Source organism: Protopterus annectens, chromosome 11.part0 (assembly GCF_019279795.1).
Source record: "Protopterus annectens isolate FY-2018-M chromosome 11.part0, PAN1.0, whole genome shotgun sequence".
Classification (NCBI taxonomy): domain Eukaryota; kingdom Metazoa; phylum Chordata; order Ceratodontiformes; family Protopteridae; genus Protopterus; species Protopterus annectens.
The window spans coordinates 337433375-337448971 of NC_056745.1; the positions used below are offsets into that span (position 1 = coordinate 337433375).

A 15597-nucleotide genomic window follows, 5' to 3' on the forward strand; every position below is an offset into this window, starting at 1 on the left:
GTTCATAGGTAGGTACTAGGCTATGTCTGACATGAGTCATACAAAGCATTGTGGGGAAAGAGAGAGCTGAGGTAGAACAACATCACGTTGATGCATCAAGCCCCATTAGTAGCCATGTTGTGGAAAACAGGCTAAAATTACAAATAAAGCACTTCGTGTGATTTTGAGGTGCTAAAATAGGTCAGGAAACTGAAAAAAACAGATTTTTTTTTTAGTTATAGGGTAGAGTTTTGCTTTAACTTAACTAGGGTTGCCACCTTTTCAAATGCCCAAAGTGGGACATTTTTTGTAGAAATATGATATTTTGGAGGGCAAAACATACTCATGATCACTGCAAAGGACAGAACTTCACTTTCTGCCCAAATAAAAGCTTATTCTTGTAGCATTTGAGTTGGTTATGCTATTTCATATAACATTTAGAGGTTTCAGATATAAAATAACTGTTTTATGTAACTATTAAAGAAAACTTTGGAAATATTTTTTGTCCTAAAATCTCAGGATATGTGCAGTTTTTAAGTTTTTTTTTCTCAGGACACAACTGCACAAAGAGGGACTTGTCCTTTGCAAAGAGGGATGGGTGGCAACCCTAAACTTAACACACAAAACTATATACATCTTCAAATATTGAAATTTTACCCTCCTAATAGGAACAAAAGTTCCAAACTGGCAGCCACACACACAAACTCCAGCTAAATAGAAAATGATTGCCCGTGCTAAGACGCACTGTAGAGCATGTAATTCTATTAAATGCTGTCTCGTTTTGCCTTATCTTTCTAGCAGTCTCAGCTGGGAAAACATTTTCTCCAATCCATTTCTCTTTATCAGATTGTCTGCTAGCAACATGAGAACCAGATCTATTCTTCTTCAGTTACTTGCTTTCTGTTAAAACTTGTTACTATATAAAGCTAATGACCTTAACCCGGTCATTCCCCTATGCAAAAATAAGAAAAAGCACATTAATTTTTCTTTTGTCATGCTAACAGATGATCTTTTTGGTGTCGTTTGTTTTGCATTGCAGTGCCTACATTTCTTAAAACTGAAATGGATAGAGAGAGAAGGGAGAAAGAAACAAAAACAAAAAAAAAACAGGAGCACCTGTTTACATTAGTATCCCAATTACATTTAAAAATAACTGAAAAAAAATTTACAACATGCAAAGCAAATCATTCCACCACTTAAATAGTACTATTAAGAAAAAAATGTTGTACTTGCAGTTAATTCTCTCCCTCCTCCTCCCGAGTACTTTTCCAAACATGCTTTAGAGTCCCTTAAAAGTTTAACAAAGTCCAAGAAAGTCCAATATTTCCAGATTTTCCTGTTCATCTTCTCCCAAACCCTGTTCTCCGTTTCACCTCCAGCGCACTCTCAGTTCTTCTAGTCAACTCCTGTCCTTTTTCCCCTCTCAAACATTTTCTGTTGAAGCACTGGGAAATGTTTCATTAGCACAATCTGTCTGTGATCTTTATTACTAGAAGAACAAGAAGCAGAATCTCCTGTTTCACAGCTCACTTTTTCTTGGACAATTTTATTTATTTAAATTTGTTGACCGGGAGTGTCCGACTGGACGTGGGTCCATTTACAGCGGAGGCCCGGGGAGAAAAGCTCCACAGTAAAATAAACAGACAGTAGTTACATTGGATTACATAGCTATTAATTTAACATAGAAATTACTTACAACATATTTACAGATGAACAACATAGTACATCAGTAGACAATTAGAATCTTTATCTGTGAAGTACATAACAGGCATTAACAAATGTAACCATGAGAAGTTCCTGCTGTATAATAAGTACTAGGCTTATGAGCATCTGAGCTTGTTATCATCAAGGTAGTTAGTGGAGGTGAAAGAAAGGTAGTAGTTGGATGGGGTGGATGATATTAGAGTGGGAGTTGCAAGGGCATAGCCAGCATGTTTTTAGGTGCGCTTTTAATAAAGTTTTGAAGTTGGTGCATGATGGTACGGAGGTAATTGTGGGTGGAAGTGAGTTCCACAATTTGGCTATGGCGCAAGAGAATAGTGCTTCACCAGCAGAGTTATTGGCTTTAGTGATCTGCAAGTGATTTTTGTTGCTGGATCTTAGTGGTCTGGTGGTGGACAAACTTTTGTATTTCTTCTTTAGCATATACTTTATCAGAAAAATGTTTTTGTTCCTCCAGGGGAAAAATATTTTGAAGATAGCTGGATACAGCAGTTTGAATCTCATGCCTGCTTCTCAACATTCCCTGAATAATGGGATAAATGTATTCTTCTTCTGTCTGGTGTACAATGAGTAGTCATTCGCTACAAACACTCTGCTGTCTCCACTTTTAGTACTTTGTCTTTCTGCCACAGTTTTGTCAGAATCAACTCCTTCTGCTGGTAAGACTGCATTTTTACTAACAAAGGTCTAAGTTGTTTTCTCATAGCCAGGTTTGGAGCATACACATGATATGCCCTTGCAAACAATTCCTGTTGTGGAATACGAGTCCAGTTGCTTATTTGTGCTTTCATGAAATTAATACAGTCTGCTCCTTCCAGCTTCTAAGGTACAGCAGAAAATCTCAAGCTTTACCTATGTGCTCTGTCCTCTAATTCTATTATTTTTTGAAACATCTCATCTTGTGTAGTCTCATATTCAGCAAGACTTTTCTTCATTTCAACCTCAAAAGTTTTGCAGTTTTATTACCTTATCTGAGTATCTGTTTAAAGCTTCTTCCATTTTTTCCAGCCTTTTATTGTTTGAGGTGATATACTCTGTGATGCCCCAGCACTGGCCCAGTAATCAATGAACCTCAATCCTCACCACAGGCAACATTGAGGGACATACACAATGGGAGGATTACAAGTACACACACAGTAAAGTGCAATTTCCCTTAAGAGCACACAGAGATCACAGTCAGTCTGTGGGCTGGTTTCTCCCCTTCTCCACACCACCAACAGGACTCCCCACTGGCACAGCTATAGGGTTAAGATCTCAGTTGAGCGATCAAGCCAAGACCTCCAGCACCCTCTCTGTCCAACCAATGCTTCGTGTCCCTGCCCAAGTAGATCGCGCGCGCGCGCACACACACACACACACACACACACACACACACACACACACACACACACACACACACACACACACACACACACACTTTGAGATATGATTTATATACAAACACACAGACACTCCTAGGGAAGGCTGGCACAGGTTTACTAGCTATGCTCCCTTCTGCCCAGACTACAATATAAAACCCCTCTATCAGCTGCGTAAGGTCCTTACAAAGGGTGACCAATCTTACTGTGTAATATTACTATTATCCAAATGGTAAGTGTGACCAAGAGCAAGGCTATTTAGGAGTGGCCTGTATAATGTCACCAAATATATATGCAAGTACTTTAAGAGCTTAAATAGGTCTAACAAATATCAGCCACAAAGATAGCTTTAAATATATTTAATAATAAATAATAAAAACAATAAGACATTACTCAATCAACACAGTAACTACAGACTTCAGAATCACAGGAAATATTTTAATACAACATTGGAGGACAGTCTCAAATAAATACAGAAAATATTTACACTAATTTTTACTATATTCCTATCAATATCTAAAAGATACTATACCCTAAATAACTTACAGAGCAAGGCAAATGCAGATGAGTGGATGTTCTTGCTAGATCCAAGACAAAACACAAAATGCACACAGTCTCTCTCTGAGAGAGTTCTTAAATTACTATCAAACATTACTGCTGGGTCAGTTTGGATGGCATAACTCGTCACCTGCCTTCAGTTCCAAGGCTAACAGATACTAACAGAAACATCACTGTGTGAGAAGTACATATCTCACAGAAGTGCAGCTGCTAGGAAGTCATAGAGCAATAAAACACTTTACACTTTAAACATAATAAATACTTCTCTTCAAGACCATAGGAAAAACCTCTAGCTCGAGACACCCTGTCTTCTTGCTGCAATGAAACTAACTTTTATAGCACATTGTAAAGCACTTAATTTCAACTTATTAGCACTTAATTTCAACTTATTTTCTTGAAGTTTTGTAAGTTAATCTTCTATGTTCCAGCAGGGTACACTGTGGTTACATTCTTGAAACTCAGTACATAACATGCAGTTCTGTATAAATCATACCAATATTCACAAATGATATAGAATTATTTACAAAATTCCAGATAGCTGGGCTGGCAGTGTCACATACTCCTATCAGTGTTTCACTTATTTTAGTCAGGTCTGTGTACAGTTGCTTTATAATTTCCTCAAGGTTACCAGAAGTCATGTCTGGAGCTTGTGCTTCTTTTTGCTGAACAGTTACAATACTTTTCGAAGTCAGTGTTTTTTGTTGCCTTGTGTAGCTGATTTTTCTTCAGGTCCTCTGTACTTCTTTTTTCCTGGCATCTAGGCAGTGCACTTACTAGCCAGTTGCTAACATTTACTCAGAAATCCAGGTTCACTGGCTTTCCCTGCTAAGTTTCTGTTTTCACACTGGGAGAGCTAGAATTAAGATGTTACTCAATGGGCAGCAATCTTGGAAGTCCCTCACAACAGATTATCAATCACTGGTGACTCTGAATTTAAGCCTGGCACCCCATTTAAACTATATGTAGTGCATCTCTGCATTATTTACCAAGTCGCCTTACATGATAAACCTACCATATCACATTAAGCAGTTTCAATGTCCATTAGCTTTTAAGCCAGCAGTGAACAAGTTATGTATTAGGCCATCTTTATACAAAAGATTGTAGAGATAACTGAAAATGCACCTGCTCAGGCAACATCCTGATACTTTTTGCCAACAAGTCTTTTTGGGCATTCTTATTCTTCACTTATTGTTTTCTCCTTGTATCCTTATTATAGGTTACTTCATACAGTCTAGTCACTAGGTATGACACTCCACTTGTACTTTTTCCCTCTTCACACAGATATACTCCAACTGTCCCAAATGATTTATGCTGGTACTGTTTACAAATTAGCATATTTAAATTTCTGAAATAAATCTATTTATGTCTTGGCTTTGCAGAGCACAGTTGTACTTGCATGGTTATCCTATGACTGCTGTTGATTTTTCTAATGATCTAGATTGAACCTTATGTTGCAAGCATAACATACACCAACTCTTGCTGGCAGTATTCCAGGGGAATAAAAACAAGCATTCAAACCTACTTATGTGCTCTACTCATGATTCTAAGTCCTTGCTTACAAATCTGTTACATTGTTACTGATCTTGAACAATGCAGTGAACTACTATGCAGTTAAGATTAAAATTAATGAGGAGGTATGTCTTGCAGTATGAACCTAAAAACAAAAGTTAACTTCATTTTCTTCCTCACTAACAATCTCTTTTCCATCCATTTTTAAATTTAGCAGTACTGTGCTGCTTTCCATCTGTCATTTTAAAAATGTTATATTATGCTTCCCCTTCATCATAAAGTACAACTTAAAATGTCACAGATTCACCTGGTAAATATGTTTCCTCATATCCCTCAACTTTCAGACACAGAAATCAGGGATAACGTTATTTAAAACATGGACACCTAATTAGCATAAAATGTCCATACTTATCAGAAGTACAGTTCTACCCATTTCCCTTAGGTAGCCACTGTCTGGGTAAATGACTTGCTAGTGTTTCACAGTATTTAAGAGGAGACTGAAAGAACCAAACCCAGGAGCACAGTATGATGAAGCCAGTTAACATGTGAAGTCCTTAAATTCTCCAGCAGTAGTGTCCAAGTAAACTATAAAAACTAAGAAGCAAAGGTTTAGGTATCTATTATGGCATCCAGTGATATCCCTCAATTTTGTGCCCACCTCAACTTTAAGTTGAAGAACAATAAAAAAGCTCATTTCACTTCACCTCATCCTATCTACATCTCTGAAAGGAGGGGTTTACTTCAAGAGGCATAAGCAAGCTACATAGAAAAGCAATGACAAGCTGGGATAAAGGTGTAGCCAACCTGGAAAATTCTTGCATGAAAACTAGACATCCTGGAAATACAGAGACAGTAGACAGAACAGCATATCCTGTCCTCATCTGCATTAATATGTATTGTTTATAGCAGTTCTACTTTCAATGCAACTGTCTGTTACATGAACAGAATAAATATTACACACCATTGGCAATAACTAACAATACTAAACTACTGTACTATAACTGTACACAACAGCAAAGAGCACATTTACAGATTTTATTAGTTCTACACTGTGATGTACACAGATGTACATGGTTAAGGCAATACAGCCTCAAGTAAGGTGCAGTTTTTGTCCAGTCTTTTTTTTTAATAACATCCTTCAACAGTACAGAGCCATCATAAGCCACCTTCTGTAATCATTAAAATGCTGCATCTTATTTCCCTGTCATCACATAGTGCAAAAATATCATAGTTCCACTCAGTGTAACCTGTTTTTCAACCCTGTCTGCACAAATCTGCAATAGGCACACCAGCGATATTTACTTTAACTGGCCACAGGAAGACAGAACACATTAGTACAGCATTTAGAGCATATATTAATTTTACTACGGTAAAGTGTTGCCTGTTGTTTTATGTGGTTAATTGAGGTTAAGTGCACTTTCTGTCCCATCTTTTTTATATTCAGATAGTAAACTGACATTTATTTTCAGAAATAATTTTAAAATGTTCTAATCTTGCTTTCCAATCTATAAAGCACAATGCAAAATGTCACATCAGCACTTGGTAAAATATTTTCCATCTCATTTAAGCACAACAGCTGCACCACTTTAATTGCAAACAATAACATATAGCACATCAGCACTGCCGAATCAGTATAGCATTTAGCAGGGTATGTACACCTAAAGCACTAATGTGCATTATGTAGTGTTGAAGGTTTAAAATAATGCTTTTTCAGATAAGGTGCTCTCTCTGACCCCACCCCAACACACACATTTCCCAGCAGTACTGTGCCATTTATTGTTCAAAGCAGGACTTCTATAACAGCAAGCAGTCAAGTGTGGTTTCCTGTTTGAGGATGGTATAGAGTTACTGATCCTGAATAATGAAAATATTTGCTACATCTATCCAGTATGTATATGCAAATTTAATTTGAATGAAGCACAAAATAAAGATTCTGCACCGTACCAAAGTCCAGCAAACGTGACCAAACGATAATGTATAAATGAGAAGAATACTGCTGGACACTGCTTTCCTTCTAAAACTTTTATTCCATAAAACACAGGATAAGCGCTTTCGGGAAGTATCCCTTCATCAAATCTAAACTTGAATGAACTCATCTCCTTTATGAATGAAAAAATAAAAATGCATCATGGATGTGACATTTCTGTTAATATTCAGCCCAACACTGACTGCTCTGTTGGTTTGGCAAAAACATCCAACAGGGAACCCCCACAGATGCAAATTTGGTGATTAATAACATCTGTAAACAAAGTGAAATTTGTTTGCCTAAAAGTTGTCACTTCCAACTTTCAGAGATGATTTTTTTAGTCCGAGATTTTAAAAGGACCACATATTAGGCACAAAAGAGAATGCTACACCTCCACTCCATTAACATGGGTCCCGTCTCCATCTCTTGCTTGCGTACATTTACCCATCACGTTTCACAATCGAGCATCACAGAACGCTGTTCGTTTATTCACTTTTACAACTGTGACATAGAACGTAAATTTTGAAAGCAACCTGAATGAACTGTGCAAGTAAAACTTGGGCAGAAAAGCAAGCTGTTCAAAAAATAATTTATGGTGAACATTTTTCCTGCTACGACTAGAGTATGACACACTGGTATAACTTAAGGCTTAATCTCAGGCTTTTAAAAAGGACAGGAAGAAGGTCATCAAGATAAGTTAATGATTGACACTGCAATATGCTCCTATTTTCTATCATTTAAATAACAATGCATTGTTACTAAACTCAGGCTCCTTAAAAAGCAATGTAAATCCACTCTTAGAAGAAAATAAACATCTAATTTGCAAAGAATATTTGTTGTAGTCAAGCTAAAAAATGTATTCAATCGAATAACACAAATGCTTTTTGTACAACATGAAATAGCAAGCATTTTTTTTCCAGTTTTCTTAGATTTTACTGGGTTATTTCTGGATCCTGTCCACCTTTGCTTCCACTGTTCTAGTTTGCATCACACATTGCTTTAGCAACAACTGGGCAAATTGCCTAGCTGTACTTCAGCACCTAAGCATGTCACATATCTAGATAGTAATAGCTGTACTAAAGTTTTCATTCTTGTTCTTCACTGGAGTGTAGTTTCTTACTAAGCTTACGGCCAATGGAGATCATCAAGAATCTCAGCCACATCATCTAAAACTGGTGAAAAACTACAAGTTCCCCTCATTAAGCAGACCTTCTCCACAAATCACAGATTAAAATTTGTATTTAGTCATTCAATCATCCATACTGCTTTTAAAGGTTGCTAGAGAAATACTCTTGAAAGGGCAGCCTATTCCAGAAATGAGGGAGTGTGGATTATACTGTCAATTGTCCAGATTTCCGCAGAATGTCCAGATTTTTGTCTCATATTTTTGGTCTACTCTTCTTAAACTTTGTGTTTTTCTGGAAAACTATGGAGGATTGAAGTCACTAAGTAATAACATGCTTTTGAGTTTCAGGCTTCATATCCTTCATATCCTTCAGAAAATACACAATAACACACAACCTGTTATTATAACAACATTCTAAGTTTATAAGGGCAATACTTAAAATCAATCCCTATTTTGGGGTCTTTGTACCCCAACTCTGTCCAGATTTCTGGTGTTAGAAAGTTGGCAGTTATAGTTGGCATAGATAAATCAGCCACACCCTCTAGTGGTGATGATGTGATAGTATAGACTTACAGTTTTCTTTCGCAACTTCTATTTCACTACAACAACCCAATACTGATGTATGTAACTGTCTGCTGTTTGCACTGAGTCTTATGTAATATTTTTTGCATGGAATCTTTTGTCTGCAATTATGCTTTCCCTAGAGAATTGGATCGATGCCGAAAAGGGTATTCGGACCAGTTAATTTACCCAGTTAACAAAAAAAAAAAGAGGAAGATCTTGCTCAGCTTTTTGACAGTGCTTGCCAAATCTAAGAACTGCTTACATTCTTAAAACTAGAGACAAAGACAGTCTCTTTAATGAAATCTTTTTTTTTTTTTTTTTTGTTCAAAGTTTAGACCTAAGCAATTTTATGAAAAAAGTAACTTAAGCCATAAATATCTTTGATTACTATGCTCTTCTCGCTGATCTGGGGTTTCTGATACAATTTACTCATGTAAAGTAATTTGTAAATCGCTGTTCTGTGAGTTCGTTGTTTAGGGTTTTCGGACTTTTAGGTTCGAATAAAGGGCGTTTGAACTTATCACCATTCGATGTGGTGATATAGACCCCCTCAAATGTTCCTCCTCCTGACAGTGACAAAACAAATGCATACGAATAGTAGAAGGCTCTTCCTAGTAAACAACTGAGATGAGGATTCTTACAAAGTGACCTGGTGCCAATAATCTGCACATAAAACCAGTAACATCAATTTAGAATCAAATATGTTTTTTATTTTTCTTTGACTCGATAGCATAAAGGGTTAAAGCCCTGAATAACACCAATGCAAACGGAGTTTGATTACCAGCTTGGGCAGTTGACAGTAAAGCAGAGAGGATGATGTACCCATCCAGGGGGGAGGAGTGCACTTGGACATACTTTTATAGTTCTGGTGGAGGCCAGGAATGTATGCGGAGTGATGACTACAAGGGGGCAGGGATTTAGTTGATTCACATGTGAAGGTACTGAGGATATGCCTTAACCCCATTGCATACCACCCTTTGGGGCACCAAAAGTGCATGTGGGGGACAGAAACAGGTTACTGCAGTCAATTCTCTCAACAACAGTTTAACATTGCCCTAGGAAGCCATGAGCTCCTCACTGGTCCTGAACATGGGTCAGAGTAGTAAGTCCAGAGGTAGCAAGGCAGTTCAGAATGCCAGGTGGACTAGAGGCAACTCTAGGAACAGTCAATGCTCAGATGCAAGGAGCAAAAAATGTGTATACATTTTTTAAAATTCTTCTACTACATTTACATTGAAGAAAATGCATATTCTGTTTTTTTTTGTTTGTTTTTTTTTATACTCTACCCCTACTCTCTTTTCAAACCAACTACAGTATTAAGAAATCCGTGTAAATCAAAATATTATACAGATCAGTTTCTGCTGTTACATGATATTCAGGTAGCATTGAGAAATGTCCATTATTGAAGTGTTCAAGTTAAGAGATTTGTCTCATCAGGTACCCTCCTAAAATACAAAAACACCAAATAGCAAGACACAAAAATAGAAATCATTCACATTCTGGTCAAAATGGCATTTTAATTGCAATTTTCATGATCATCTAAAAAGTTCTTTTTCTAGAACATGCCAAGACGTTAGAACAGTGGGCACAAACTTTAGACCCAAATATAATACCCCTATCTGTTCATTAGTCAAACAACATCCAGATAAATTCACAACCAATGATGGCTCAGGTACAACAGCACCATTACTGCCATTTACTACATTTATAGTTCTGCTTAAAATTTCCTTCACCTGCCGGCAAAGGCGCTGCATATCCTCTTTTTCGATTGTAATTCCTTTCTTCTTCTCCCTGTTGTTGTCAAAACAGTTGCTGAAATGCCTCTAGCTGTTGAGCTGGTGGTAAAGACGGAAAAGACCTGGAATCATTCTCCGAGTCCGTAGTAAATGACATGCCTTCGGAAGAAGCAAACGACACTGAGGCATTCTTTTTGAAACCTCCCTTCTGACGTGTGGAGGAACCAGTCTTTAACGCTTTACGATTGGTGTTCCCAAGAAATGCCTGCCACTGTAGTCACGGACATCTCAATTTTGTTTGTTTTTTGTTCAACAATATCTGACTCTAGTTTCTTTAATTTATCATTTATAGTCATCAACAAATTATCAGTTTGCACAGCCACCACCTTCTGAGTAAGCTCCAAATGAGCTTGTTTGATTTCTTCTTAAAGTGATAAGATATTTCTTGAAGACTGGTTAAGTCGAGGCGCTAAAGAATAAATACTTTGGATCCTATTTCCTGCCTGTGTGTGGTATTTCTACCCTCCTAATATATACTCCGCACAATATTACTGGCCCAGTCAAAAAAAAAACATAAAATAAAAAATATAATGCAAGCATTATGAAGCTTACCTAAATCAAGCTCCCAGAGATCATCAAGTCGACAGCCACACATCCCTCCAAATATTACAAGCTTTGTTTTGCAGGAATCCTTTTTGCAGTACACAACACTTGTGTGTGACTCTCTAGGGTACGGCGGATCACCTTTTGTGTCCAAGACTTTCCAGCCTACCACTCCAGAGCCAGGTCTCAGTTCTAGCTCATATAAGTCGTTTAAATACCTTTAAGATTAAACACAAAAAAAGTTAATTGGAGAGATAGTGAAGGAGGCAGAGAGTTCTTTTTTAGTTTCTTAACAGCTGTTAAAGACTGCTTAGTGACGACTACCCTACACACACGCGCGCACACACACACACGCGCACACACACACACACGCACACACACACGCACACACGCACACACACACACACACACACACACACACACACACACACACACACACACACACACACACACACACACACACACACACAGAAATAGCTTAAACTGGTACAGATGTTATGAAATGTAAAAGTAAAACATTTGCCACCCAAACTCAGCCACCAGCACAAAAGCAAGGCATCCATGCTGTGGGTCATCATGATTCATAAATAAACTTGTATTATCACATGCCTTTACCCAGTGAACAGTAAAGAAACATCAGACAGCCTTACTATCCTCATCTGAGGTAGGGTTGGGTATAGATGAAACAGCCTGCTAGCAGTGAACTGAAACAATAGCTCTTCAGACAAAAAGATATAGAAAGAATGTGCAGCAGCTTGGATAATGCATGGCAGGCATTAAAGCATACTGTGGCACCTAAGGATGTGGGATTAGACCTTCACACTGATGATGCTCAACTCCTCTTACTCAACATACTGCATTCCCATACCTCAGGCTTTCAGAATGAAAAAAAAACTGAAGAAAATCTATCAGAGAACAATCTAAACTGGATTGTCTAGAAAGAGGCAATTGAGGACATCAGAACTGAGCTAAAGCAAAGGACACATCTCCTACAAGCAAATTCATTTTCCATCCACCATTGATAGCTACCTATGCTAATACAAATCCTTACCTTGTTGATGAAATTTAGCTTCAAAAACACTGCTTATCCTGCAGAACTTCCAGTGGTGGTGCGGCAAAGGAGACACACTCTCCTGGGTTGCTAAACAAGTAAGTTCTCCACACACAGCATAGACAGTTGAACTGAAACAGCAGTATTAGCCATGGGGAGTCCAGTTACATGCCACAAAGAGGAAAGAAGATTTAAGAGGAAGAGAAGCAAACAATTAAAAAATCTGATAGTTTGTTGAGGGAATAGGAAATTTAGATAGCACATCTTAAGTAACGTCTTTGCTCTGAAGTGAAACAACTGAAAAGAGTTGTAAGATCAATTGTGGAAGTTCTCCTGCTGGACATTAAATACACTTTGTTGTGGCAGTAGAACAGCACTCAGTTTACCGATTACTTTGCAGCAACTGAAAAGCGTGAAGCAGAAATAAGAGGCTATGAATTCCTGCATTTATACCATTGAAAACTTCTGAGTAAGAAAACACTAACTAAATTCAGGAAGAATTCTGAAAACATGTTGAATGAAGGTGGCATAGAAAATTTAAGTGGAAAGGACTCACTAAGTCTACATTCCTATCTAAGGGAGAAAGTTGAAACAATGTCACCATCCTAGGTAGATATGAAACTTATCAAATAAAAGATCAAGTGTATGAAGGCATGGGAAATGCACAAGACTGGTGTCAAATGCATTTTTGATCATGACTTCACTTATACAACTCGGAAGCAATGGTGCAGTTTGATCAAACCATGATGGAATGTATACTGAGGAAACTGAAGTTTCATTTATTGTACCCAGAATTGTATTGACTCTTCCTCCTTCAAGCAGCCAAACATTTATGGACTCACAAGAGGGAATTGGGGTTATAAGAGAGTAAGAGAGTTAGCTGATGGACAGCCTAAGCTGTTTAAAGATAAAAGATGATTAGTATGTCTCCTTCGGACGTCCTCCAAGTCTACTGACACAATACAACTGCTGCATGGAAAAAAAAGTTGATGTCTGTGAAAGCAGAAGTTATGGGAATTTTTGCAGCTCGGATGGCACAGAAATAGAAAGTCAAAAACAGTTTACACAAATATGCTGGATGGCAGGCATTAATGGACTTGTATAAGGGGAACATTACACATCTGAAGAATCTGAATTGCTCAAATGAGACATCTGTCTACTGAGCTTGACATGCATACCAGACATGAACCAGGTGAAAAAAAATGGGTCTTAACTGTGAAATAGATAGAAGCCCACATGCACGTGTGAGATGAAACTGGACTTTATCTTGTTGCAGCATGCTGCAGGAATGGCATGGAAGCACTAGGCTAGGTTAACAATCACAAGTTCGATTAAATAATATAACATAATATATGCTTGATAACACTAATACAGGTATTGAAAATTGTAGATGTTGCAACAGTTTAGAACCTTAAGTATGGCAATCAATGCTTTGGTAATTAAAGTTTCTAAGTAAGAAGGCCCTCAGTTTAATATTTAATGCTTCAATGGTGTGGAGGCAATTCCTGTGATCCCTGGGCAACAATGACGGGGAACTGTACTTAGCAATGAAGTAATAGCTGGATTTTTAAGGGCGATTTAAATTGTCTTATGTATATATGATGTTTTATCTAACTGTAAAACTGATTTAATTGTGGAATGTTTCACTCCAGCCCTCTGTTGAAAAAGTTGTCATTGCTTTGCTGGAATTTCCTGGTAAACCAGTGATAGACAGATAGATAGATATATAGATAGACAGATAGACAGACAGACAGAGATAGAAAGATAGATTAAAGGGACGAAAAAAGAAATGGGAAATTAGAATGACAAAAAGGGAGACATGGGTGGAGTAATAATCTACATTAAAAAAAAAACTTAGATGTGAGGTCAGCAAAAAGGAACACCACCAAAACAGGAATGGGATAATGACATCGGTTAAGTGATCTGGCAGACATGGTAGAGAATGGGGAGAGCTAGGGGACAGATACAGTGCATCATCTGTCAGACACAACGAGAGAGAAGGAAGACAGACTGGAGGACAGAATAAAAAATAGGGTAGGAGGATGAGGGCAATACTCAAGAGGGATCAAACTGGCAGATTCTGAACTTTAGGGTAGAAAGATAGTAGAAGCTGACCAAGATTCCTGGAACAAGCGGTGTTCAGCCAACTGGTGCAGCACTATACAATTAAGGGAAAATTCTGCATGTGGTCCTAACCAATGCACAAGGTATCATGGACACCCAGGTTAAAACACCATTAACCAGTTGAGTTTTTAGTTGAATCTAGAACAGATGCAGCTCTTAAAAAGGGGAAAACTGGTGGGGCATATAACATACCAAATGATAACCAAGAATCAGACAAGGTTAGAAAAGATCGTGAAGAGAGAGTAGAAAAGGAATTTACAAGAAAACAATTGAAGACATATGTATAGCTCCCAGGTATACAACTAAGTCCAGAAGGTTTACAATCTTTGCTTGGAAGTGTCTGTATAGGTATTTTTATACTATCAGATTTCAAAGATTTTTTTTCTCAGGTAGATAGCAAATGTTGTAGGTGTGATGGAGAAGAAAGAGGTACCTGGGAACATATGTTTTGGATGTGTAATGAGTTGGAATTTCCTGCAGAATACGTCATCAGAAATACTGTGTGAGTAAGTGGCTGTAAGTAAGGAAATTATTCTTTTGAGCTGAGAAATAGGAGATGAATTGTCTAGACATAGCGAGTTTGCTTTTTTTGGCAGCCAACAAAATTAATTACTAGAAACTGGAAATCAAAGTCTACAACTATATTTGAAATATTGAATACCATAAAAGAGATAAAGAATTGAAAGAGGGATCTTTACAAAAAAGAGAAGGAAGTAAATGGAAATTGTGGGACCAATACATGCAGAATAATGTTCAGGAGGAGGAGTGAGGTTTAAGTTAAGGCAGCAATTCAGCAATTTTTTGTAATGATAGTAGCAAAGAAAAACGTGTGTGATGTATATCGCATTTAAATGAAAAAAAGTTAAATTTTTTTTCTGTTAATATACATCTGTTTATGACTTAAGTGATAAGATGTTTTAAAAAAAAAACACCATTAACCAAACTGTGATCATGCCATTGAGCGGTTCACAGTAAGGAAAGGGTACACGTAAAATATCAAAACACAACAGTGGGAGGATTTGGAAGAATGGATTATAATGTACAGGGAAGGCAGTCAAACATGAGTTAGGAACCTGGAAACAACTTGAGTGAGTAACGGAGCTATGGGAATAGGTCAGAGATATAGTACTCTCTAGACAAGGGCATGTGGAAAAGTCAAAAGAGAAGACTGATGTGGCAATGCATTCATGTGAATCTAGCAATTATGGCAAAAGACAGGACCTAAAAAGGTGGTAAAGATAAAACTGGACAACTTTGAAAGGGAGTTGGCAGAACAGATCAAGAAATGAAGAGCGTTTTTG

The 15597-nt window shown here is 37.5% G+C and overlaps 1 protein-coding gene across 1 annotated transcript in view; it reads right to left on the reverse strand.

Moving 5' to 3' along the window:
* HCFC2 (host cell factor C2) overlaps window positions 1-15597 on the reverse strand; it is an 886151-nt gene that overhangs the window by 767969 nt on the left and 102585 nt on the right. The window contains exon 3 of the mRNA XM_044087200.1: window positions 11131-11339. Coding sequence (XP_043943135.1) covers window positions 11131-11339 — 209 coding nt within the window. The remainder of the gene's footprint in view (window positions 1-11130; window positions 11340-15597) is intronic.